The 27,841-nt window shown below is 40.5% G+C and overlaps 1 protein-coding gene across 1 annotated transcript; it reads left to right on the top strand.

The window, feature by feature from the left end:
- The first annotated feature begins 175 nt into the window (after positions 1-175).
- On the top strand, positions 176-27,841 carry LOC114550146 (protein phosphatase 1H). Its single transcript, XM_028570727.1, has 10 exons — positions 176-741; positions 6,505-6,694; positions 11,007-11,378; positions 14,943-15,055; positions 16,047-16,131; positions 17,440-17,558; positions 20,073-20,136; positions 21,073-21,180; positions 24,961-25,112; positions 26,361-27,841. The coding sequence occupies exons 1-10, from the start codon at positions 503-505 to the stop codon at positions 26,506-26,508; spliced, it is 1,590 nt and encodes a 529-aa protein (XP_028426528.1). The 5' UTR covers positions 176-502; the 3' UTR covers positions 26,509-27,841.

Genomic DNA, 27,841 nt, shown 5'->3' with positions numbered 1-27,841 from the left:
TTGCAGGTGATCCCTGGAAATGTCGTAAACAATTACAATTGCCATACAGTAGCAAAAAAGGTCACATCACTGGCCATATTATAATTTGTTATGCTTTAAAAAAATTCAATTTATAAATCCATATAAAGCTGGAGTCTATATGGAACATTTTTTGCAGTGTGCATCACATGACCCGTTAATCTTCACTGTATTTCCGCGTTCACGACGGCCGAGCTGGTATCTGTGACTCTCCATGGGGTGTGCGGGCTTTTACCTAATGCCTAGCTGTTTCCATCACATCCTCTCCTCCGGCTGCGGCTCCTGTAGGCAACCTTCGCGCTGAATAAATGAAGCGTTGACCATCTGAGGTCCTCCTCATCCTCCTCCTCCTCATCCTCCTCCGCCGCCTTCTCCATCGAGCCTGTCGTCGACCCGCGCGGCCGAGCTGGGGGGGAATCCGGGAAAAGGCAGCCGCGGCACCTCGCACCGGCCGACGGACACTCCGCCGCGACGCGCCACCAACATGCTCACCCGGGTCAAGTCCGCAGTGGCTGGGTTCATGGGCGGTATCATGTCCGGGGGCAACTCCGGCGGAGTGGGCAATAACGCTGGTTCCGAGCTGCCGCTGAAATTCCCATATATGAGACCCGAGTTCCTCGGACTGTCCCTGGATGAGATCGAGTGCTCCGCGGATCACGTAGCTCGGCCCATCCTCATCCTGAAGGAAACAAGGAGATTACCGTGGGCCACCGGATACGCTGAGTAAGTAACGGCGGCTGCCCTAATAAAGCGCCTCCTGCATGTTGTCTTTCAAGTGTCATCACGGTGGCCTTTTAATGTAAAGCGTCAGCGTTTAGTCTTGCTGAGGCCCAAGTGCTTGCAGGTGTCCATCACAACAGTTTATCTCACTGATTTGCTCCTAAAGCAGGCAGGTAGACCTACACACTCTTAGGTCTTTAGGACCTGCACCTGTTGTGACTGACATCCATCTCCAACGTGACCGTGGATCCATGCAGCATCCTTTTGCTCTCCAAGCTTTGTGTCATATTTACATTGACATGGACATGGATGACAGCATTCATCCAACGGATCACAGCACCCACCCACAAAGCTCAAGCTGGTATTCACGTGCAAGAGGATGATGCACTCTCTACTGTACCAGCAGCATCTGGGTATTAGTCTACAACTGTGCTCTATTTATGGCTAGCTGTGTGTCAGTGTGTGATTGCATGGCAATAGCCTCCAGATATAGTGTAGACTGCTGACTCTTCTTTAACGCACTGAAGTAAAGAGTAGGGCAAGGCAATATATCAATATTATATCGATATTATATCGATATCGTGATATGAGACTAGATATCTTCTTAGAGTTATTGTAATATCGTGATATTACATAAGTGCTGTCTTTTACTGGTTTTAAAGGCTGCATTACAGTAAAGTGAGGTACTCATCTGAACTTAACAGACTGTTCTAGCTGTTCTATTATTTGCCTTTTCCCCACTTAGACATTACATTCACATTACTAATGATTATTTATCTAAAATCTAAGTGTGAAGATATTTTGTTAGAGCACCAATTGTCCAAAGGACCATCAGTTCAGGAAAGCCCTGTTAGTGTGAGGTAGGCGGTGGTTTATTAATAGTCAATTACATACAGCACATGGGTGTATTTCAAGTTCACTCCCCTTAATATCTGCACAAGGTGTTAGCTGTAACTAAACATTCATTCATACCTCTGTTGACTTAATGATTATCATGTTACTGGATGTAGCATGGGGTGCCACACAACAAGGAAAAATAAGGAAGTGATTGTTAATCAACCAATTATCACATAGCTCCGGAATGACAAAGAAGTAAAGATAGGGTGCCACCTTAGATCTTTAACGATAATTGCTCCAAGATATCTGTGAATCTAATACTGCTTTCCTTCAAGAATAATAGTTCTTCCATTAAGTCAAGATCTTTTGATGAGTTAATTTTTAGGAAACAAGTTTGTTCCCATTCTGAATTCTAAGGTTTTTCCTTAAAGTCATTTATTATTATAAATATCCAGTCCCTTCCTCTCTTCTCTCCCCCTGGATTATAATAGAATAATACTGAAACTGTTTGTTTATCAGGTCTTTGGTTCCATCTTCCATCCTTCCTTGGTTTTTCTTTCATTTTCTGTCTTTATAACACACGCACACGCACACACACACACACACACACACACACACACACACACACACACACACACACTCACACACACACACACACACAGATACTCAGAGATGAAGCATGAAGTCTCTTTGGGACCGGTTTCGTTAATAAGGTCAGCTCATACCAGCATTCATCTGTAATTAAAGCCTCCTTTGTTGTTATTACAGCAGCCGTTTTGGCTCACGCCTCTCCTACACCTCCCACTTTGCCTCTCGTACTCTCTACTCTTTTCTGCTCACAGCATGAACAGCAGACATCAGGAATTGAGAAATCAAATATTTTGTTGTTGTCATGCTCATAATTGACTGTTGACCAAACCCCTTCCTTATGTGCAATTGTCCAATCGTAGCTTAGCAACTGCAACTAGCATGTCAAGCTTTGGATGTTAAACTGTTGTGCATGGGGCTGTAGTAAAAGCAATAGTCAGTATGTAAAAAGATAGAAAAGTGGTGTCTATGTTGTTGTTTTTTTAGACCTTTTTTTTTAAAACCAAAGCACAAGAGCATACGTGTAACATTAAAGAATGTAAACTGTAAATGTTTGCATGTCCCACTAACTAGCTTACACGCTAGTTGTAACTAAGCATTACTTCCGAGGCCAATGAGCAGTTTTAAAAAGCCCTGTTCATAATAGCACATCCACTGTGTAAAACCCCGATTTTGCAAGGTTGTCCTGGATGTAGTCTCGCTTTCCCAGACCCTCCTCCAAAGCGCTAGAGGAGAGTCTGGCTACAGTCACATCCACAGCAAATTTGAAATGGCACATTGAACGGATTGGATATGAAGATGAAATCTGACGCATAGTTTCAGTGTTAAAACTGATAAAATAATTGCTGTCTGTGGTTGTATATGGGCTGTGGCAATAATTTTGAAAAAGAATAGCTCGCAGCAACATATGGAAAAAAAGAACTATGAACTAGTTCATTTTTGGAACTGTGAACTTAGTTAAAGATTTTGAAGTATGAACTATGAAATGAACTAGTTCATTTTAAAATTTGTGAACTGAACTTTGAACTAGTTCATGTAGAAAGTGAACTTTCCCAACACTGGTGACATGTAGCTTTAGCCTCAGTCTTTTAGCATGGTATCATGTATGTAGCCATCAAGTACATATTTCCCCCTTTACAGGGTTCTCGTTTTAAAATGAGTCAAGTGGAATCACTAATAAGTCAGTCAGAGACTGCGTTTTCAGCTAACTAACAGAGCTAATGTTGGCTTAATTAGCTAGCTTAATTAGTTAGTCCAGCTCGCAAAAATGAATGGTTCCCAACTAGAAATGTGTAGGTGCTGTTTTCTGTTCCTCTGTGTGAAATAAAGTACCCACTGTTACACTGTTAAAAAATTACTATTTTAGATTTTTTTGTGATTTTCCACCATTATCACTGTAAACTGCATATTTGAGTGATGTTCCTCACAGTCCCATTAGAACTACATATTGAAGACGAACCCATTCTTACATTCCATTCAAACACTCACATTTTGCCGTGTTCTTTTTGTATCTCTTTTATTCAGGTGGTAGTGCAACCCTGAGCAAAACCCTCAAGAAAAAGTGCTAAATTTGGACTTTTTGAACGACTGTTTTAAGTATTTAACTCGCAGCTCTTTCACTGTAATTGTTCCTTTGATGTTCTGAGTCAAACAGAGGCAAAAGCGTTGTGCTTCACCAAATAATTATCTCATCCTTGGGGCCCATGTCTGGCCCAGAATCTGTTGCCAAGGGTAAAGAAACAAAGAGGGCATTAGATGTCTGACAATGGAGGGGGAAATTAGGTTTTGTTCCTAATGGGAGGAAAGCTAATTGTTTTTCCGAATGAAACATGATTGGCAGGGAAATTAAATGACTATCACTCATCCTGCAAATTGTGAAATGAGGACAAATTAGATGCAAGAGCATTTTTAATCACACACACACACACACACACACACACACACACACACACACACACACACACACACACAATGGCAACAGCTGCACCTACCAAGAAATAGAGTAGCACAGAATGATCCATTATTGATTGGACTCATTCAACACATATTCAACACATTGTAGTCATGAAGCATGAGGACTGTAAGAGTTTTTAGGGTTTAAGAGTTCATATAAACATGTATTTTTGTCATACACAATAATATACAACTTGCAGGACATGATTATACACACACACACACACACACACACATATACTTAGGTCATCATATTAGTCTTTGTTGACAGCAGATTCGATGAAGCTGACAAAGACTTCCTGGACTTGTTTATCATGAGCTCAAAAGTAGTCGATGTGTCAGAGTGTGTTATGTGAGTAATAATTTCTACTATAATTACGGGTGCAGTGGTAATGTATTATGTTTGAAAGCAGAGATGTGTAATCATAGTAAGGACCAGCCCTCTGGACATGATGGCTTTTATACTATGCATGCATGGTGAATCACCCATTCAAACCAAAGTAGTGCCTGTTTTAGCTCCAGCGCTCCCTAGATACCTCAAGACTTAGCATGGCAACTAGTTCCATTGTTAACATATTGCACTTTATGGGAGTTATTAGCACAGTTATAACAAATACTTCATCAACTGTGGCAGTGCTTTATGCAGTTTCTTGACTATTGCTGCCATATCCAGAGGATAAGATTCTTGTGTTCCTACAATCCAGCAGAGGCAAATTAACCATGTTTCAATGGAGCATTATAATAGTCTGAATGTAGTTTAAAAAGACTCAGCATGAGGCCAAGAATTTGCATCCTGTAAGTAATAAATGTCTTGTCTCGAACATTTATCAGACAAAAATGCCATACGCATTTAAAAAAAAAAAGAAGAAATCCACTAAAAGGGGCTGCTTGGTTACAGGATTTCAACTGCAGTCTATTAAAGCCAAATGGCCAAACAAATTCACATTGAAACTATGTTAAAAATATAAAGTCCTTTATTGATTTGGTATCCTCCCATTTATGCACTACATAGTCTGCAGTGGAAATGGACACTACACAAAGCTTTCAAGATAATATCTCTCTCTTTCTCTCACTCCCTTTTCTCCCTCCCTTTGTTTTTCTCACAAATTCAAAAATGCTTTACTTGGGTATTAGCCATTGTTACAAAAGCAAGTGTATGTAGCACAACATAAAAACAACAATGAAAAATTGGAACAGCAAAAGGCAAGTATAAAATCCAGATATGCTTAAGTGCATGCTATTTACATACTCATATATATACAAGCAAAAACGTCACTTTTGCTGAGTATCTCGACACGAGCCTGTTCCTGTTTTTTGGTTCTAGCTGCATTTGAGACAAAGAACCAGACATTGATGCCGCCTAGCAGAAAACATCCACAGTCTGTGTCTATAAATAGGCATGCCAATTTCTTACACACACACATTCACAACACCCTCCAGAGACGTCTGTAAGTCTTGTTGGAGCTGCCTCCACAATCTTTATTTTCTTACTATTTATTGGTAGCCCAATTACATTAGCTATCACAAGCTGTAATGGAAACGCTTTCATACTTTATTTTTGGTGTCTAGTCAAAATTTTTTGTATTTGACAAGGGGTGGGGTATGTGTTGGGAGGGGGAGGGGCAGACTTAAACCAGTGACCTCAGTATATTTCAAATCCTGGCCATGGCCTTGCTCATATATAAATAAAAATATAAAAAATGGTTGTCAAATGCTGAAATGTGAAAAATCATATAAAAGCTTTTATGTGAACTACACATTTATTGTGTGACTGTCCTTAATCATTACTGGGTTTCATCTCTCCTCTCCGTCTCTGTGGTCTGCCTGGTTAAATAAGGGACAAATAAAGATGAATAAGGAACACACACACACACACACACACACACACACAGGGCTTTGGGCATGTATGTATAGTCGCACAGAAACAAAGACTTCTAATTCTCCCAGAAGTGACTGTCCTGATGCATCAGGACACTCCCGGCAGAGCAGTACCACAAACAAAGCTCTCGTGTTTGATCTTCATCAGGAACATACAAAGCCAGCTGCTTCACTGTGTGTACAGATAGAAACCTCAGGCTGCGGCTCTGACTAATTGTTGTGATGCTGCAGTGAGCCATAATTACCATGAAAGACCGCAGTACCGTTTCATCCAACAAAAAGCATCAGATGTTGGCTTTCATTCACCGCTTGTTCCAGACCACAGCTGTCAGACTGGGATACCACAGCAAATGGTGCATCTGTTGCTTGTTGCAACATTTTATCTAGAAAAAAATGAATGCCAAAAGTATGTTGCCAAATGTGACTTTTATATAAAGACCTCTGAGTGTCTGACAAACAGCGAAAGCCTACAATATGAGTCAACCTGTATACGTCATGCCTTTGTTTCAGGGTGATTAATGCTGGTAAGAGTGCGCTGAATGAGGACCAGGCCTGCTGCGAGGTGGTTGTAGCGAGAAGGAGGCCAATGAGCTACTGCCCTCCCTCCACGCCCAGCAAGACCCCCACAGCCAAGAGACGCAACTCCCTTCCCAATGGAGAGGGCCTGGGCCTCCGTATTGACCACAGCAAGCTGGGAGAGGTAAAAAGACACAAATACGCACTCAATTGAATGTGTTAGTATATGCACAAAGGGTATAAAGTGTACATACATTTCTTTTTTTAAACAGTTTTGCTCACAGGCATACACATGACTGTAGAGTCTTAGTCTTGTTAATATACTGTACAGTATGTGCCAGGGCTCCATGGAAAGCAGTATTGATACTGAGTGGATTATCCTGGTTTAATAAAATAAACTAAAATAGTGTAAAATGAGTTAACCCAGCCATAGCTGGGGGGTGTATATAAGATGTATAAATAATTAACTTAATTGTCATTTCAACCATAAATAATGGTAACATGAATTGTTTTGGACTTTAATTCCGATTCTCATGTAAGTCAGTGCCGCCTCCGCAAATTGGCTATCAGCCACTAAACTGCATGTCTGTTCTCTAAGAGGAATAGAGCAAGCTGTTGAGACAGACCATCAGAATGTCATTTTCAAAAATCCCAAAAGTTTGCGTCCAAACTCACTTGTTTCCAGGGTTACACCCACTGCACTGCGTGGGAAAGCTTGCACTGAAGTCTGTTAGGGAATGTGGTGCAATTTGCTTTCTTTCAAGTCCTGGTACAGTTTTAATGGGGCAGGATGTACAGCAACATTATTTGACAAAGAAGGTGTATTTAAGCTCACGTATTACAAAGCAGATGATGCAGATAATCCATAAACCCACAAGAATAACAAAGTCTTCCAAAACGCTTTTAGATTTAATTTTTACAAATGAACCAGATAGAATTAGAAAGATTTATAACCTCATTACTGGGTTATCAGATCATAATTTTACTCTGGCATCCAGAAAATTGTCAAAAACTCGCTTTAAAAATCAGAACTCAATGAAGGGGAAATCCATGCCTTTTATCGCTCCAAAGGACAAGGCCTTCATTGAAAATGAAATAAAGCAAGTAAATTGGCATAACACCATTGGTAGCATGCCCTGTGAGCCAGCCTGTGCTGATTTAATGTCAACTATTAAAGACATTATATTAAAATACACCAAAAAAAGGGGCAGGAAAACAAATAAAAAATATAATCTACCCTGGTTCAACACAAAACTCTGGGAATTAATGAAAAAAATGGATGCTTCTTTGAAAAAGTTTTTAAAATCAAAATTAAATACTGATCATCTGATTTTTAAAAGTTTAAGAAACAATGTCACACAACAACTTAGAAAGGCTAGAGCAAATTTCTTCCTTAATGAGGCAAAAGGAAACCCCGAAAAGTTATGGAAGAGCATTGACAAGATACTTGGACGGGAAAAATCAGCAAATAAACATTTAAAACTTATGGTGGATGGCTGTATCCAGGATGATGACCAGATTATTGGGGAATGTTTTAATGAGTATTTCAATGTCCAAAATTGGATAAAATCATACTTGATAAATCGAAAACAATGTGTGCAAGTAAATGGAACATTGTCTACATTTCTTGCATCCACTGTGGGAGTTCCACAGGGGTCAGTTTTAGGGCCACTGCTCTTTTGTTTATATATATGCTGATGACACCGTTTTATATACCCATGGGAGAAGTGCAATAGACGTAGCAAAGAAATTATCAAGCGTCATGAGCAAGGTTAGTGACTGGTTACATAATTTGTGTCTCACATTAAATGTTGAAAAAACTGTAACCATGTTCTTCACAAATCGATCTAAACTTAAAACTTATCCTGAAATTTTAGTCAATGGCCTATATATAAAACACGTGGAGAGATTTAAATATCTAAATATCTAAATAACTCAAGATTCAACACTTAGTTTTAAAGGTCATGTTAAAAATTTGTGCAACAAACTGAAATTCAGTTTAGTTAATTTTAGATACATAAGAAACTCTTTCACCACTGAAGCATCTAGTACATACTTAAATGCAATGATCATTCCCCACTTTTTATACTGCATTACAATCTTTGTATAAAAACTGCCTCAAGATTCATGACAAAAAAACACGTCATTATCATCATTGTCATATACTTGTCAAATATGATCTACTTAGTTTTGATAATTTAATAAAACACTCAAATGTGTCTTTGTCACGGCATGACGTCTGTGTCACGGCACAGACGTCACAGAGCTGTTCCAGAGGGAAATGAAGAGATCAGGAGGTTTGGCCTCTCTGCAGCTCCCACACACTTTTGGACAGGATGAGTCACAATGTTTTCTCCTGGGCCTCTCCTCCCAGCGTTCCCTCACACATACTACAAGTCCATCCAGCAGCATTAGTCATTAAGATGTATATTTTCTTTCTTTTTCAAATGTCAAATTACTGTATGTTTTAAAAATTACATTATTTTAGCCCAAGTATGGTATGATGAGCTGTAGGAGGACTTTTGCCTACTTTTGTCAGATTATTTAGATCAATTATTTGCATCTACACTTATGTTGCTTTACTATGAGCCCAAAGATGAATTTAAAATTTCTCATTACTTCAAAATGAAAAAGGGCAGTAAGATAATCTTTGTCTCGATATTGATTGATATCAGCTTGACTTTTAGTCACAAAGCGGTGACCTTTGACCCAGCTGTGTTTCCCATCAAAACCCTGCTTTCATTGGAATACAGTCCATGACTGCCAAGGACTGATAGGTTGTTTTAGTTCACAGCGTGGGAGAAATGTTCCTGTCTGAATTATATATTATAATATTTTCCACTGAAAACCCATTACTGTGAACCCATTACATGAAACCGTACGACGTACAATTCCAGTGAAATTGTATCCCATCAGCTCCTTAAACTCGTGCATGAGTCATCATGAAGTAGAACGTGTCCGTCAGATCGACCACAAAAAAAGAGTCACCTGGTTGAATGGCGCCGGCGCTCCAGGATCCAGCTAAGTCTCTGCGAAAGGAAACCACAGCTCACCCGACATTCCCGCTGGAAACTGACACGGCACCGAGGCCATCCAGCACACCGGTTAGCAGGATGCTCAGCAGAGAAGTTGCAGTTGGCGTTTAATTCCTCCACGCTTGCCGCGGTGCCCGATCTGATGTAGAGATGGAGATGGACACCGAGATGGTCTTGATTGTCCACGTAGTCGGGATGGTAGCCATAGGTCGTAGCTGATAGCCATCTTCACCTTTTCCTCGGTCTTTACTCTGAAACCTTGACCGGCCAGGCTGGCAGAGTCAACAGGAGACCGGTGAGATGTCTTGATCCTGACGAGCGACTCATGGCCGCAGGGATCGTCTTGCTAGCTTAAGCTCATCTTCTCCATCTTTTCCTCGGTGTTTACTCTGATGTTTACATTTGAAAACTTGACTTGACGAGCTGGCTACCGACGAGAGTCAGCAGTTGATTAGCATGAGGCTATCAGAGTCAGCAGGAGACTTAGAGCAAGTTGATTTCCCGATCCTGATGAGCCTCTTAGCCACATACCATCACCGTCCACGCCAACCACATAAAGCACAACTAATATTTGTAAAATAGACAATTCAGCAAAAATTTTGCAGAGCTGACGGTGAGGCGACTGGAGAGGTCTGCGCCTTCTAGAATATAAACATTTGGTATAATGGCAATTGAAAAATATGTTACATCTGGGTGTGGTTTAAGTTTAGACAGATGTTTCTGGACAGCCACAACATTTTATTTTATGTAAAAATGAGCCTGGAGTTAAATGCTATGTAAACAAAAGTCTGTAGTTATTTCCGTGGCACACTCGAGACTAGAGCTTAGATTGGGCCCAAAAACATCAAGCCCGACCCTACCCGAGCCCGTGCACGTTGTGTCCGAGCCCAGCCCGACACATTAACTGTAATTAAGAGCCCGAGCCCCACAACAGTGCTGCAGAGGGGGGAGACATGATATCAGGACAGTTTACACACAGTCTCACACTTTCTCCCCACCGAATAAGACTAATAAAGTACTGATTAAAAAAACACAAATGCTTGATCAAGGGCCCAGCCCGGCCTGGCCCGATCATAGCGGCGTAAAAATCAGTCAGGTCCGGTTCAGGCTTGGGCTCGGGCTCGGGCAGAGAATCTAAACTCTACTCCAGACTCCATTTATAAAACATTGTTTATGTGTATTAAAAGCCCCACTGGTGAATTTGGCTTTATAATAAGAAATGAGTCTGAATGCTGATCTTCTAGATACTCTCTGTGGAAAGTCTGATCTGGCAGTGACAGACAGACAGGGGTGTGGGTATGATGATATTCATTATTGAGTTAAAAACAGTTAAATCCCTTTATCATTTTAATCAGGATTGTGTGATGAATGTGATGTTTAATCCCGCTCTTAATTTGCTGTGCTACTGCATGCTGTTGCCACTTGATATTAAATCAATATACATGACGTATGTGTCTGCAGGACAGTGAAGGACTGGTGTTCCACTACTGGGCCTTGTTCGATGGCCACGCCGGCTCAGGTGCAGCAGTTGTCGCCTCCCGCCTACTGCAGCACCACATCGCCTGCCAGCTCCAGGCCGTCATCGAGATCCTACGCAACGTTACTTCTTTGCCACCGACCGTCCTGGGTGAGGAGCCCGACAACAACCCCTACCTCCAGGGAAACACCCCAGGCCCTCACCGAGCCCTGACCCGGGCCGCTTCTCTGCGCGGGGCCTCAGGTGCACCAGGTTCCCCGAGCAACACCCCACCTCCGCCACGCTTCTTTACTGAGAAGAAGATCCAGCATGAGAGCCTGGTGATAGGAGCCATAGAGAACGCCTTCAAAGAGATGGTAAGAGACCAGAGCAGCAAGGCCATGATGAACTTAAGCCCACTCATCCTGATCGGCCCTGAAAGCTTTCACATTTACCCGAAGCCACTCTGTCATGCATCATTACTTAACATTTTATGATTTGGGCTTGAGAGTTTTATTTAGAGAAATTGACCACGAGGTTGCAGAAAATCTTTCATTATTTTCTTGCGGCGATCAGTTGTCTGACCTCTCAGTTACAGACCTGCCTTGTCATCATCACATTATCAGCATCTTTAGAGCCTGCGCTAGTTCCGCTTTCTCCTCTATTCGGAGTTCCACACTTCGAGAATATTATATCAATATAATAATCAATATAATACACCTTAAGTTATTTAGGCTGCTATGACATGTCACATGTTTTGTAAACTACTTACTACCTGAAAGTTGTAATGTGAATCTACACACATTTAGAGCTGAAAAAAATATGTCCGTTAATTATGACTGAAAATTCATCTGCATCAGATTTGATGATCAATTACTCTTCTAAGTCATTTTTTAAGCAAAGATGGCAAAAGAAAATAAGTGGTTCCAGCTTCTCAAATGTAAATGTTTGTTGGTTTCTTAAGTCTTGCTGATAGTCAGTTGAATATTGTTGGGTTAGAATTAAAGGTCCCATGACATGGTGCTCTTTGGATGCTTTTATATAGGCCTTAGTGGTCCCCTAATACTGTATCTGAAGTCTCTTTCCCAAAATTCAGCCTTGGTACAGAATTACAGCCACTAGAGCCAGTATGAGCTTTCCTTAGTATGTGCCATTTTTTTGTCTGTAGCTATTGAGGAGGAGAGAGGGGGGGGCAAGGTGGAGAGTGGGGGTGTGGCCTTGACCAACTGCCACTTTGCTCGTTTGAAAGCCATGATGTCTCTTTCTCATGGGTTGGCCAAATTCTCTGGGCGGGCAAAGCAGAGAAAGGGGAGGTAACCTCGCTTGACCTCATAACAAGCAAGATTCCAGAACGGCTCATCTGAGCTTTCATTTTCTTAAAGGCAGAGCAGGATACCCAGGGCTCGGTTTACACCTATCGCCATTTCTAGCCAATTGGGGACCATAGGCAGGCTGGGGGAACACATATTAATGTTAAAAAAAACCTCATAAAGTGAAATTTTCATGCCATGGGACCTTTAAAACAGGACATTTGAATATGTCATCCTGGGCGATTAATCAAGAAAAATAATTACAGATTATTGGGATCATGGACAGTTGACTTATGACATAAATTCATAAGAAGAAATGTGTTTCTCTGTAGCTGATGGTCAATAGGTGGTTAGTTGAGTACATTTACCTGTTGAGATACATCTGATTATAATCAGAGATCAGTTGGTATGTGTTCGATAATAATATATGATATATAATATCTTGAAATCAAGTCATCCCGCAATCACGAGATTCACAAATCCTTAAATTTGCTTCTAAATGTTTTTTATTGAGCCAAAGATTATTGTACAGACAGTAACCTAGACAAGTCAATGATCTTTTTTTAGAAAGTTGAAAGTAAGATTACAATCATTAATCTGTATAATATTTGGTACGGAAAGACAGAATTAAAGCAAAAAAAACACACAAGAGAGCATTCATTTCATTCATTCGTTTCCCCATACCCTTCCCATTCCTCAACCTACTACTCTTACTTATCTAACTCGCTCAAGAGATACAGTACACCAGTGCGTATGTGTATTCTACAAATTTCACTGTGACAGGTATGACACAAAGGGACAAATCCTTCAATTTGAATGAATTATATTTAATTTGCATGGGAAACAGATGGGATCGTCTCACCATGTTTTCTTTTTTTTTCTTATTTGAAGGAAAACATTAGCACTGGAGAGCTTGATCTATTTCTGCTGTAGCAACAGGCATAGTGCCAGTGTGTATGCAGTAAATATTTGCATGAATACTAAGCGTTTATGAAAATATACGAAGAAGACACGCCTTTTATCCCACGAGGTGGAAATTCCCAATTTTTCACAGTTGCACACACATTAAACACAGGCCTGAATTACACACATGTAGTAACTGAAGGAGCCAAGACAATGCAAATAAGCACAGATAAACAAAAGCTGGTAGCAATTGCTGAATTAGTTTTTGCGGTCATAATATGACATATGCTATACATACACTGCTATTCTGACCTGAGGGCAAAAAGGCACACATATATTTACCAACACACACCCTTTTTTTATTTTCCGACCACAATCTTTAGCATTTCTATTTACAGTGTATTTTGACATCTGGCTTATGAAATGATGGCTCCAGGCATACGCATTAGACTTTAGTCATTTTAAGCCAAAATGGGGGTCAACCTTGAACAAACTGCAACAGAAGCAAACTCAACTGATTTTGTAGCCTATATGTCCTGAGTAAGGAAAAAAAAGCCCAGAAGAATCCCGTTAAAGGAAAGTTTAGAAAAAGACCCAAATATAGCCTATTCATTCTTTTTCTAAACCAGCCTTTATTAATTATTATTTGAAGCATCTGACTAAAAGTGTCTCAAGTCATGTGCTTTTTTTTTTTATTAAAGATATTTAGCTGAAATTCTGTGTTATTGAAGAAGCAACTAGAGGCCAATGTACTTTTTTATGTTACCAAATGTATCCCAACCTTTTAAATTTCCCTTCCACTCTTTTGTTTTGTATAATTCTTTTAAATTGCTTTGAGAAGAGAGTGTCTGTAGAAACCAAAGTCTATGCAGTATTTACCACTAGATGGCAATGGAAAACAGTCCACACTGTTCAAGCTGCGGTACCCAGATTAAAAAGATCACTGTGAAAGCTTCTCTCAGATCAACCACTCGCCACCCTCCCCCCTCATGGAAAAAGAAGCACTCTTCCACTTGATTTGACATTCTTTGTAGGAGATTATCACTGCATCAGTTAAAGCTGTGTTCTTTGTACAAAGAAGTCCACCTGCAGGAAAACAAAAACTGCTCATCAGAGAGTTCTGTTTGCAGGGTTTCAGAAAGCAGAAAAATTCATGTGGTTATATCCCTGTTGTAGATGGTGAATTGCAGAATATCAAATAACAAATGCATAATAAGCATTACGAAATTGAGGGGTTAAAAACGCATTCTAAGTGTGTGCATGTACGATCAGTATAAAGCCTCTTCAACCTTGACATGCGAAGGTAATATGCAATCCCTCTCACATATCACTGTCGACATTATACATGCACAAACAGTTCTTGTGTACTGACACGCGGTCAACAAGAGGTTCAGGTTAAACCGATCGCTAGTCTGCAACGATGCCCACACATCGTCCGTCCTTCTTCAAAGTTGATCAGATGTTTTCTCATTCTTGCTTCTTGCTCGCTTTCTGATTATTATTTTCCCTACATCTCTGTCTTCATATTTATGATTGAATAGAATAAGGCAGTGACTATGTATTTAAGCCTTCCTTCTGCCTGTGTGGGCTGCTTGCAGTGTGGATTTTTTACTTTTACTGTCGCATGTGGGTGGATTGTGGGAGGTTTTTAAAGCTTTTTTTTTTCTTCTATTGTGCTTCTTAAGTGATGCTTTATTAAAGATTGACAACTGTCTCTCCCTTTCCCAGGATGCCCAGATTGAGAAAGAGAAGCAAGTCTATAACATCACAGGAGGGTGTACAGCTCTCACTGTGGTTTACCTGCTAGGAAAACTATACGTTGGGAATGCAGGTGACAGCAGGTGTGTATGCTTATCTTCTGTCCACTAAATGAAAGAGTATGTAAAGCAGGCGGAAATAATTACACCGCAGTAGAGGGAGGAACCCAAAAACATATGATGTCAGTACATTGTGACGCCCTTCTCACTGTTTTGGACACTGTCCTGGCCAACCTCAGCAGGAAATTGGCTGACATTGGAGGGTAGTCAGCTTTCCATGCTTTAAAAGCTGGTCTATGTGCCCTGTCTCTTTCTTCCTACAGCTCATCTTCTTTTGCTGTTACACCTTTAAATATAAATTGTTTGTTTTAAAGGTCCCATACTATGCTCATTTTCAGGTTCGTACTTGTATTTTGGGTTTCTACTAGAACATGTTTACATGCTTTTAATGCTTTAAAAAGCAAAAAAAATACTGTCTGTCTGATTATACCTGTATTCCCCCCTCTGTCTGTACACTCCGTTTTAGTGCCTGTCTCTTTAAGCACCCCGTAAAAAAAGCCAAGTCTGCTTTGATTCGTCAGCGTTTCTGGGTCTTCCGAATCTTCCGCATTTGCTCTCTCTAGTCTTTGCACCGTCATTGCAGCCAGGGAATGATTGTAACAGCACTGTAGCTGCACTATATATATATATATATATATATATATATATATATATATATATATATATATATATATATATATATATATATATAGTATAGTTGTGACATCATAACCGTATGGAAGTCCTGATCACTCGTTTAAAGACACCATTTCTGAATACTGGCTGTGTGCATTTCCCATGAATTGACCGTTTTGATACTTTGATACTTTATTTATATATCACCTCAACCTGCTTTATAATAAAATGGAAATATCTCTTTTTACAATATGGGACCTTTAAGTAAATCTCTTGCATGGACTCCCTCCTTGTCACATTTCCTTTCCTTTCGTTTGTGACAACACGATGGGGCAGAGACATTCTTTTCAGTGCAAAGGTTGCATGTACATTACTTGTCCAACTTTTTGTGTCGCTGCAGGGCTATCATTATTAGAAACAATGACATCATTCCCATGTCGACAGAGTTCACACCAGAATCAGAACGACAGCGACTCCAGTTCCTGGTAAGAAAACGCTGTACCATTCATTTTGACATAGAAATACAAAGAGCGATTATGTGTCTTCTCTTAAAAAGGGTAAGGCTGTACGACGCATAGTCTTTAGTGTCGTCTTTAGAATGAAGTGTGTTCTGAATGTTGACAAATATATATAATAAGGTTAGTCACACAAAGCCAGGTCAGTTTATTTAGTTGCCCAGAGGATCAGTGCTTATTGTTAGCCACAGTGTCTCACCGTGTGTTCACACACTAAGCAACACAATCAGCAAGGCATCTGAAGTCCGTAAATTTCCTACAGAGCTGTGCAACAGCTGAAAATAGCTGGCCATGATTGACCTTTTTATAGTCAGTGGCAATAAGCAGTCATGCTTCCAGGTTTGCTTTTCATTTCATGAATACATTACAAAGATGTTTGGATAAACTCTCTTGTTGCCTCTTTAGTGGAAAGCAAAGTTCACTACCAACTGCTTTTGTTCTTCTTCTTGTTCTTCTGCCTATATTTCCTGTACAGATATATGTACAGTATCACATATTAATAAGAGAGTGGGAGCCATTGGCATGGCTGATATTATCACCAATCTATTAGTATAGACTGTATGTCTGCAAGTAAATAATAAGAAATGTAAGTAGTAAGTAGTTCTTTTGTAGATTATGGTGAACTTGTGTGTGTTGTAGCAGTGTTTTGCCATTGAAAACAAAGTAGCATGCTAGCGCTAGCTAGCGGTTAGCCACCTCGTCTCGGCTACTGACGTAGAAAGCCCTGCAGATTTTTACCAGCTCACCCGTAGACTGAAGGCAGGAATCATTTAGAAACCCATATCTCACTCAAAACAGCATGGATGGTTTTTTTTCAAGTTTGTATGCATGTGGAAGAACCTGAGAATAATACCCCAAATCCTAGAAAAAGTGTTTTTTTTTTTCATAATATGGGCACTTTAACACTGTCTCCATTAAATACTTTTTCCACTAGAGAGCAATAACAAGTTTATTTTTCAACTGTAAAATATCCTGCTCAGTACAATTCCTTAATAACCAAACTTAAGGCACATTTAAGGCATTTTTAATGTTCAACAAAGGAAGGGATTGGCTCTATCCTACAATCAGCAATCCAATCCAATGTCAATCACAACAGCCTTGGCCAATTGGTCACACTTGTTTTACTCTACAATCTATTATCAGCCTCAAAATTACAGAATGAGACAGGCTTGAGAGTGAAGTGACAAAAAACCAAAGTGATGGAAGATGATTTGATCTGCAAATCTGCCACACATTTAGCGGCTTGACTGACTTGAAGACCATCATTGTATTCTCCAGGGTTTCATGCAGCCTCACCTGTTAGGAAATGAGTTCACGCACCTGGAATTTCCCCGGAGAGTTCAGAGGAAGGAGGTGGGCAAGAGAATGCTCTACAGAGATTTCACCATGAATGGATGGTAAGTCTTCCTCCATCTTTTGTATTATCTCTTTTACATACTATTTTCAGTAAGTAGACAAAGCACTTCAAAATGGCAGACCTCCAAATGTGTGCTTAAGATGAATGTTGGCTGTCATGGCTGTCAAATTATGATGTCAAATGAAAACTGATAATTTTGGAGGATGGCAAACATTCCTCTCCAGCTGCATCCACCTTAAATGAAACCACAATCTGAAAAAGAATTTCATTAGTTGATCGGGCTGTGGTCTAAATTTTTGCTTCCCTCGCTCCCTTTCCCTCTTATATTGCTGCTTTCTATACAGCAAGAGCTGTAGAGACCAGCAGAGAGCTAATGAGGGAGCTCCCTGAGCCTAACTTGATATGATATAATGATACAGCAGAGATGGCCCAATATGTGCAGTGTTCTGTGGGCTAGCGAGGCACCATGCTGTTTGAGCATCAGTGGAAGCCAGTAATGAGATTTTTGCTTTTACTGCTACTCTCACACTCACACACACTCTCACTCACTGATGCATACTGTAGAGCCACATACAGTACTGTGTGTATTGTGATGATTATTTCACAATAGAACAACCCGTCAGGAGCAGAAATGTGCCAGCCAGGATGTGCCACTGTGTGGATTACTGTTATGTTTATCCTCACATCCAAGCAAGGAAGTATTTTGGAGTAATTTTAAAAATGTTTGCCCATATCTCAGAAGGACAGGGTGTCGTTTGAAACATTTCAATTAGCCTGGGTCACAAACCAAGGCAGCTGGAGAATCATTTTGAGGGATTTGAGAAAGCCAAGAGATGCATAATGACTCTGCTTTATGGCTACTGTGGCTTCTGAGGCAACTACTTCTGAGGTGCCCCTGAACAAGGCAGTATTCATATGGAGCTTCTCGAGAGCCAAACCGCTCATCAAAATTTCTCAGAGCCCGAGGTGATGTCTTTGAATTGCTTGTTTTGTCCAACAAACCCCAAAGATGTTGACAGATGGAGCAAACCCTGGTCAGAACTTCAAGCCGTTTGAAGTTGTTAATATTCTCCGCCGACTGCTGACACCAAGTCTAATCTAGCTAGTTTAAGTACATCAGCGTCAGCCGTGGAGTCTGTTCAGTTGGACATCAAAGCTCCATTTCTAAGTGTGTTTTCAGATCTTCTGCTTCCATTTGTGCACTTCTGAACTCATTTTGGTGTTGTTTGCTTGTGTGTTCTAAGATCCCTTCCCTCACGCTGTCGCTCGCTAAAATTTTCGGCAGCAAAAGAAACTTGTTATTGCACTCTAGAGAGACGCCAAAATGAGACAGAATCAAAATCTACAAGGATGGTAGTGGCTTTATTTCCCGCCTACAATAGCTATGTTAACAATGATTGAGCAAGAACAAAAAAAAGGAAATTTATATTTGTTTAATGCAAAACTCACAAACCTTTTAAATTCTAAATCACTGGAGTGCACGTGCACAGTCAGTCCCATGGTGGTTAGTGGCTTGCTTAAAGACCTGCTGGCAGAGGCTGTTGGTTATGTTACGTTAGGATGGTTAATGATAGACCTGATGAAGAGGCTGTAGAACAGTTGTGAAGCTCCCAGGGCCAATATGACACAGAGGAAATTGTTGAAGATATTAGAATTAAGAGACCTCAAAGGTCTCCTTTTTCTCTTCTTTTCTCAATACACCTATGTTCTTCTTCTTAAAAGGTATAATGTGGAATTTTCTGAAAATCCTTGTTATTAATGACACTGGTGGCCGGCAGCCAAAACCCTGTTGCTTGCACTGTGTAGGCGCAAGCGAGCATCCTGGGCATCAGCCAAACAGTGACATGAAATACAAAAGACTGAACTTTGTACCATTTCATCATTTTGTCATATTGTTGGCTTAAATCAAAACCATTTGTCATAATACATAACTTAGTGGATGGATCACGTTAGCTCGTAAAGGAATTTGGCAAGCTAGACAACTAACTACTACCGTATTTTGCTGGCGATGATGTTGTTAGCAACCAAACAAACTAAGGTTAGCCACCTAGCTGTAACTTAGCTATGCTGCACGGATCTGACGTTGGTTGCTTCGTACCGTAATATTACAGAGCTAGCCAATTAACCAGCCAGATCAGTCCCGGGAGTCTGGATGAATTGTCTGACCTTTTCCACTTCAGACAGCATTTTGCTAGCATGTTAGCTAGCTAGCAATTTGTCCGCATTGGCAAGCAAGCTAACTAATTGTTGTTTACTTGTGGAGCTAAAGAGAGGCAAGGCACTCGTGAGTGCGCATAAACGTCACATTCTTTGGAGTCCTTTACATAGAAATCAGTCCACAGGTTCTCATCGGCAACAGAGAAAGTCGGGAAAGTTCATTAAGTTACGTTACAATCCTGTCACACATTGGCAATACAAAGCAATGAATACATGTAAATTGCTTCACAAAAGTACATTTAAATGTGTGTTTATTATTTCTGTGTGAGTATGTGTCAGACAGAAAACGATTCATTCACTGTCTCGGTCTGTTTTTCATTTCCTTCCTCAAACACAGGGCATACAAGACCATCAATGATGAAGATCTCAAGTTTCCACTGATATATGGGGAAGGGAAAAAGGTAAGGGTGTGTGCGTGTCTACTCCAAGTTCTGTAAATAGACTCTGGAATTTTGAACTGCAGAGAAACTCACTCACATACTCGAACGTTGTCAATCTGACACCCACTCCATGCCTGCTAGCCACCCAGAGAGTGGGCGAACACTTGGTCTCTGATGTACCCCACTGTGCGTGTGTGTATCAATGTATACCCTCACTAGAAGAGGGAGAGGAGACAGTCCATCTGTTTCACTCCAGTAGCTACATCCAACACACACACACACACACACACACACACACACACACACACCACTCGGGAGATGACAGTCGTCTCTTTGAGAAGTGAAGTTAATCCCCACTGGGACAGCAGGGGATGAGATGAGAAGAAGAAAACCGAAAATTAAAAAACTCCACCAAATAAATTGCGCAAAACGCTTCAAATTTTCAGTCATGTCAGTTTGTTTCATGTTTTCAATCAATTCTGTTTGATGCAAAGAGAGACGTAACGGACAAAAGCATCTGACGACCACACAGCACCAGTGTTGTCTGATGAAAAGCTGTTGAATTCAAAGAATGTACAAAACAAGTTTTTGCACAGGGATAAAAGAGAAGAATTTTGAAAAAGATTTTGATAATTAATGGAATGGAACACAGACTCTACAGACCTCTGAACAGTTTCACACATTGTGATATTTGTTTGTTTAGTGCACACATTTACATGTAATACACCAAAATAAAAAGCTATTTTGCAACACACTGTACTGTGAGCAATTACCAGCCCCACCACCGCCCGTATATCTTGTAAATTCATCAGGGTAAAACACTGCAATCTCGGTTACTGTCCGACTGTCTATAGGTAATAATGGCTAACTGACAAACCCCAGAATTTCTGGCAAAAATGCTGTGTAAAAAATGAAAATGCATAAGAAACCTATACTAAACCAGTCTTTGTTTTACAGGCACGAGTGTTGGCCACCATCGGGGTGACCCGTGGGCTTGGTGACCATGACCTCAAAGTTCATGACTCCAACATTTACATCAAACCGTTCCTTTCCTGTTGCCCTGAGGTAAGAGCCAACGCTGCAAATAGTCAAAGTCATGCTGAGACAAATAAGCTTATAGTCCAACTAAATTTTTTGTGTGTCTGCTACAGCATTCATATCTGCTCTATAAATCGCATGTCCTGTGTTCAGAAACCAAAACGGAGAAATGTATATGATGTATTTTGGGTTTCATGATGGCATCCCCTAGTTTTCCATTGCACGTATCTACGTAAATGGAGACCTCATTATTTAATACAGCCAATCAAATCTTGAATTAAGCAGTACCGTTAGCGTTCTACTACACAACACAGGAGCCACAGAACAACAACCCACATTATCTTTGCTGCTAAAGTCTCACGTTTAACTTACAAACATGAACACATCTCACTTTCTTTCACTTGTTAAACAGGCCACCAAAACTAAAGTTCACCGCTGACGTCAGCTTGCAGGCTAATTAGCTAATGATAGCCAGCTGCAGCAAATTAAACAGCATGTTAATCTACCTGCAAATGTCACTTTAGGTCAAGTTGGACTCTGTCATGGGCCTTACTTTTATATACCACTAACCAGGGGTGGAAGTAATGAATTACATTTACTCTTGTCACTATACCAATCCTTTTTGTACTTTTTTGGGGTATCTTTTACTTGACTTTTAATCATAAGTATCAGACTTTGCATTTCAGGTTGCATCCATTAGAGTAAAAAAAATTACATTCAGTTGTGAGAATAAATCAGCAGCTGCAGCAGAGAAAAAGCTGCCCCTGGCTTTTCGACTTGCCCCTCGGAACAAAGTTACAAAGGGTAGTGGTTTAATTTACGCGAACAGACGCAACAAGTATGTTGCCGGAATCTCGGCAGCAGTATCCTCAGCTGCTGACTTGCAGCTATCATCTTCGAAAAAAGTCACAGCAAATTTTTAAATAGGCGTTATTAGGAAAATCTGACCACATATTGGGGAACCTAAATGGTTCCTTTCTCACCTGAAAATATATTAAAAACAATGAAAATGACATTAACAGCTTGTAGCCAAACTCAAAGTCTTCATGTATTACATGACTGACAGCAGCCTGTGCCGGCGGCTCTTACGCCTCCGAAAGCATCTATAATACATTAAAACAACATAATATGATGGTTATCCTAACTTTTAAATCTTTATTAACAAAAGATAAATACACTTGTGGGTTCCTTTTTTATTTTTGTTTATGCCATCTTGCCGATATTTCTGAAGGATTTCTCAAAACACTTGCTTTTGAGTGTGCCTATGAAAAACCGTGCCTATGGACGGTCACACCCTACCCCTCTATCCCAACAAGACCTGAAATCACTACCGCTACATGTAAACATGTGAAACGGAATAGTAGGGCTAAGTGGTAGGGGCAAAGGGTGTATTGGGATTGGCCCTATGCAATCATTCGCTTGGGTGTAACACTGGCACTCTGGCAGCCTGCCAGCTTCTGTCAATCAAACACTGACACGCCCATCCAGCCGGCTGACATGAAAAGGAGCATTTCTAATGTTTCCCCAACACCATTTTTCTTCCTTTTAATAACAAAAAAACTATTAACAATACACTCAAAAAAACCTGGACCTTATTTTTGACTACAAAAACGTAATTTTTGGTGACTAGTAACACTAGTACTTAGCAGTTGTTTTATGAGTAGGTCCCCATGTTGTCTCGTGTGCGGGTGACTCAATACAGTCCTGCCAATGTGTTCACACTCAGCCAGTTATCTACAGGTGGTTGTAACACGCGAAGAAACACACGTGTGTCAACAAAGGCAGTGAAGAAGACCGCCATCCAGTAAACGGTTATAGATTTGGGCAGCAGGTTAAAACTTCCTGTACCTTTGGCAGAACACAATTAACCCAGTAGATATCAGCTTGGGTCTGTGGTTGGCCTGGGTTTCCTGTTAGGTTTTATCTGCGTTTGGTCTGTGTTACATGTCAGCATCTATCTTCTTAAACCCATTAACCCTGATCAGATGTTGCAGGTGTTTCTTTCCTCCATTCATCCTAGTTCTTCTCAGCCCCATTCCTGACCTTGTTTTGTCTCGTGAATTATGATGTCCTATATAAAAGGATCAGTCAGTTACACTGCGTCTACCCCTGTCATATCTGCACCTCTGTCTGAACAAGGTCCTCTGCTGCAGGAGAACTCAAGCTCACCTATCCGACTGTCTGGTGCTGGTTTCAAAGCTCTTTCATCTCCTGATGTAGTTTGTCTTACAGAGTTTTGCATTTCCCCTCCCAGAGCTCTCTGCTTGATCTTTAATTCATTAATACCCGGGTTCATACCAGGTTCACGTTGAAGACTGAACTCCTCTCAGCACTCTGTGTCTCGTTCTTTCTCTCTCACAAACAGGACTCTCACCCTTTAAAAAAAAAAAACTTGAGCTACTTCTGCTGAGTGTACTCAATCGTGCCAGCTACTTAAAGAAACTTTTCACTTTGGTGTAACTTTATAATTCTGAATTCTGATGTCATCGTTTTGGTTTCTGATCTGATAACCACCAATGTGTGATGCAACCAGACCAGGTGTTGGCAAGGAAGTAAATGAACGTGGTTCACAAGGGTTCACAAGGGTTCAGCCTTTGTTTGTCTTCTTAGGCGCAGTAGTCGGGGGAGTATAATGCAGCAAGGGAAGACTCGCACACAGAGAAGAAAAAAAAAGTGATTCAGACTGGAGTCTGGATTTTAAATTTGTATGTTTGACACATTACAGAGTTGTCCAGGCAATGAAAAACTGTGCAAAAGGGCAATGTTTCAGTGCCTGTTGGACTTTCCTCAGTGAAAGATGAGGCATGTGTGATGAGTCACCTTATATGTAGCTTACTCTACAGGTGCACCTCGTCAGTCATCTAGGGCTTGATTGAACACACATGAAGCCAATGGCCAGCAGGTCAAGTCATTACAAATCATTACAAATACACCAGTGCATTACAAATACACCAGTGCAATACAAATTTGACATTGACACACTTTCATACACATACTGATATATATATATATATATATATATATATATATATATATATATATATATATATATATATATATATATATATATATACACATACAAATGTTAGCTTTTTCCCTGAGGATGGGAAGCCCTGTAATGTATCAAATAGAAACATTTAAAATCCAGACTCTTAAAGGTCCCATGACATGGTGCTCTTTGGATGCTTTTATATAGACCTTAGAGGTCCCCTAATACTGTATCTGAAGTCTCTTTCCCGAAATTCAGCCTTGTTGCAGAATTACAGCCACTAGAGCCAGTATGAGCTTTCCTTAGTATGTGCCATTTCTGTGTCTGTAGCTATTGAGGAGGAGAGAGGGGGGGGGGCAAGGTGGAGGTTGGGGGTGTGGCCTTGACCAACTGCCACTTTGCTCGTTTGAAAGCCATGATGTCTCTCTCTCATGGGTTGGCCAAATTCTCTGGGCGGGCAAAGCAGAGAAAGGGGAGGTAACCTTGCTCCTTATGACCTCATAAGGAGAAGAGTCCAGATCGGCCCATCTGAGCTTTCATTTTCTCAAAGGCAGAGCAGGATACCCAGGGCTCGGTTTACACCTATCGCCATTTCTAGCCACTGGGGGACCATAGGCAGGCTGGGGGAACTCATATTAATATTAAAACCTCATAAAGTGAAATTGTCATGCCATGGGACCTTTAATATTGTTTTTGTTCTCTGTGTGTGAGTCCTCTCTTGCTGCACTACGGAAGTAAATTAAGGCATAACATGTACCAAAGTAATTTTGTTGATACTTTTTAATGAAACCCTTCCTGTTTTGTGTTTTGGCATTCAGGTTAAGGTATATAACCTGCAGCAGTATGAGCACGGGGCTGATGATGTTCTGGTAATGGGAACTGACGGTCTCTGGGACGTTCTCTCCAACCAGGAAGTAGCCGAAGCCGTCACCACATTCCTCGCCAACTGTGACCCCGATGACTTACACAGGTCGGCTGCTTGGTTCCTTTTTCTTTCAGAATTTTTTTTTCTGTCTCTTTCTTTCTTTTTAATTACAGGGCTGCTGCTTTAATTTTGTAAACCATAGACTGTAAAAAATAATGGTCGGTTCTTCAGGGTCTGAACAGTGAAGCTAATGTGGAAGTGCCTCAAACCTGCATTCTATCTCATTTCCAGCAGGGGCGACTCCACTGGCTCAAAAAAGATGCCCCATTGCATTAAAGTCTATGACAAAATGACCTTACTTCTCACTTGATTTATTATGTTATTAAACATTTTCATAATAAGTTTATGGTCTTCTTTTATACACCATGATGTTGATTTTGTAAATGATGGTCCCATTTACTTTAAAATAGACGATAAAGCAGGGAATGTTTTAGGGTGTGGCTACACAACCTGCCAATCAGGACAGAGGCTTAGCAATGCTAAGCTATGCTGTTTGGCACCATCTTGCCAACCAAGCTTGCTAGCTAGGTTTAGCGTAAGCTAGTAACTTTGAAAAGGTTGCCGATTTTCCGTGTATTGCCGTACATGCAAATAAACGGCGCCAGTGCTCAGAGGTCATGTTTACCCGTCGGTAAAACTCCATTGGATGACACGCATCGGCCGGTTAAAAGTTGGCACCTTTTTTAGCTCTTTACTCTTTTACTCTCTAACTCTTTAGCTTTTAGCTTTCAGCTTAGTGCAGTACCATTTAAATCATATTATATATATATTTTTTTTTTAAAACAACATAGCGCCATCCAAATTGACAAACTCAAGGCCAACCAAAACGGTAGTACACAAACCAACGGGGGACGTCACTGCTGATACGTCCATTATTTTTACAGTCTATGCTGTAAAGGAAAAAGAAAAAAAATTTTGACTTGATTTTTTGACTGTATAGTTATACCTTAATGTTAAACAGTTTTATTTAACAGGCATTGTTTCCCTTTCAAGGATAAATTACTCCCTTGGCCACATACCAATTTTCACACTTTTTAATATAATAAATCTGCAAATAAAGTCAAAAATAGTAAGTCTTACCAATGCAGACGAGGTCCAATATCTTTTCTTTTCTAAAGTCTAAAGATGGTATTTTCAGGCAAAATGGAGAATAATACATAAATAAAACATTTACCCCAAAAATTGTCAGGTGGCCTAAAAAAAACAAAATGGCAAAAAAAGCCCATTAATAAGACAATTCAGTGGAAGGGCCCTACATACTGTGGATTACATGCTTTTGTGTTGTTTGTCCAGGTATACAATGGCAGCACAAGACCTGGTGATGCGAGCGCGTGGCGTGCTGAGGGACAGAGGCTGGAGGATCACCAATGAGCGGCTGGGCTCCGGAGACGACATCTCGGCCTTCATTATACCGCTGATGTACGGCAACCGTCAGCCCTGAAGAGCCCCACATAAATGTTGCAGTTCAAGGAACCTGGAGGGTCTCGAACCAACCGGATTGATTTGAACTGAGAATCCCCCTTCAGTTTCCTCAGTGCCGTTTGCACATTTGTTTTCTTCCTTAGACCAAGGATACACCACTATGTTTGGATATTTGGAGTTGTTGGTGTTTCATATTTCCAAAGGAGTCCAGAATTTGTCGGTCACCCAAGTTGGCAGCTCGTGGGAACAGTACAGTCAGCTCTGCTTTGTTAGTTTATTTTTTAAAGCCTCAAAAGTCTGAAAAACATGAAAATGTAGACACATTGTTATTTGATTAGTTTGTGTCATGAATCAAAATTGTCAGAAATAATTTGGCCTGTTTAAACTGAACTTCCGCAGAGATGTGAAAGCTGAAATAGTCGAGTGTTCTTACAAAGTGGAGAAAATACCTCTTTTCTTTTGTACCTCTCTTGCAGTGCTGTACATGGCCCATCTTCTTCACTATCTTTTAGTCCTCCCCTCTTCTCCTTTAATGTACAGTCAACTTGTTTATAAAAAAAAAAAAAAAAAAAAACTCCTTCGTTTTGTGACCATGGACCGAGCTGACTGGTCAGCTGCGTTTTCTGTTTTCGCCACAGTGTGGCTTTGAAGGATTCACTGGCTAAAGAACTGCTTCCAGATGCTTTTCAGATCATAGACTAATTGCAGCGATGAGATTTTGTCTCGAACCCACGTTGCTGTTCCCATTCTGAGCATCTTGTTGTCATTTCGAAGGCTTTCAGTTGGTAACAGCCCTGGAAATCTTTTGTCACATGGAAATTTGGGAGAGGGTTTCACCGTTTCACGTGCATTCAGTTATGTTTTTAAGAATGTGAATGAAGAAGAAAAGAGACAAGGACCTGAAGTTGACTATCTCACAGTAGCAAGGCAAATGAGCAATCAGTTTTACTGTAGAGTGAAAGCTCTTCAGCCTGTATGGATCAACAGCGGGGATATAGCTTGATCTGGTTTATTATGAACAAAGTTTAAAATTAAAATTGGCATTATTTAACATCTGCAGAGAAAAATATGTTACAAGTCATTAAGTCATTTAATCTGATATGGAGTCTTCACATTTAAAAATCAATTACTTTGTGTTTAGTTGCAGTTAGTTGGTAATTAGTCTTGCATTGCCAGACCTTCCTCCACAGCGCTGCAGAAGAGGGTCTGGTAAGTCCACACAGAATACAGAAAAACATGCTCTGGTTAATTGGCATTTCTTTAAACCAATCACAATTGTCTTGGGTGGCACTAAGCGCCGTAAAGAGCAGCGGTGCCTCTGCAAAATAGCCTCGGGAAGGAACTTGTTTTGG

This window comes from Perca flavescens, chromosome 23 (assembly GCF_004354835.1).
Source record: "Perca flavescens isolate YP-PL-M2 chromosome 23, PFLA_1.0, whole genome shotgun sequence".
Classification (NCBI taxonomy): domain Eukaryota; kingdom Metazoa; phylum Chordata; class Actinopteri; order Perciformes; family Percidae; genus Perca; species Perca flavescens.
This window is presented reverse-complemented; position numbering and strand designations above follow the sequence as displayed.

Bases quoted from the DNA above. Each gene is read 5' to 3' on its own strand.
- LOC114550146 (XM_028570727.1), top strand. From the start codon at position 503: ATGCTCACCCGGGTCAAGTCCGCAGTGGCTGGGTTCATGGGCGGTATC. The intron at 742-6,504 runs GTAAGTAACGGC...CCTTTGTTTCAG, and splicing joins TGGGCCACCGGATACGCTGA to GGTGATTAATGCTGGTAAGA. The intron at 11,379-14,942 runs GTAAGAGACCAG...TCCCTTTCCCAG, and splicing joins AGAACGCCTTCAAAGAGATG to GATGCCCAGATTGAGAAAGA.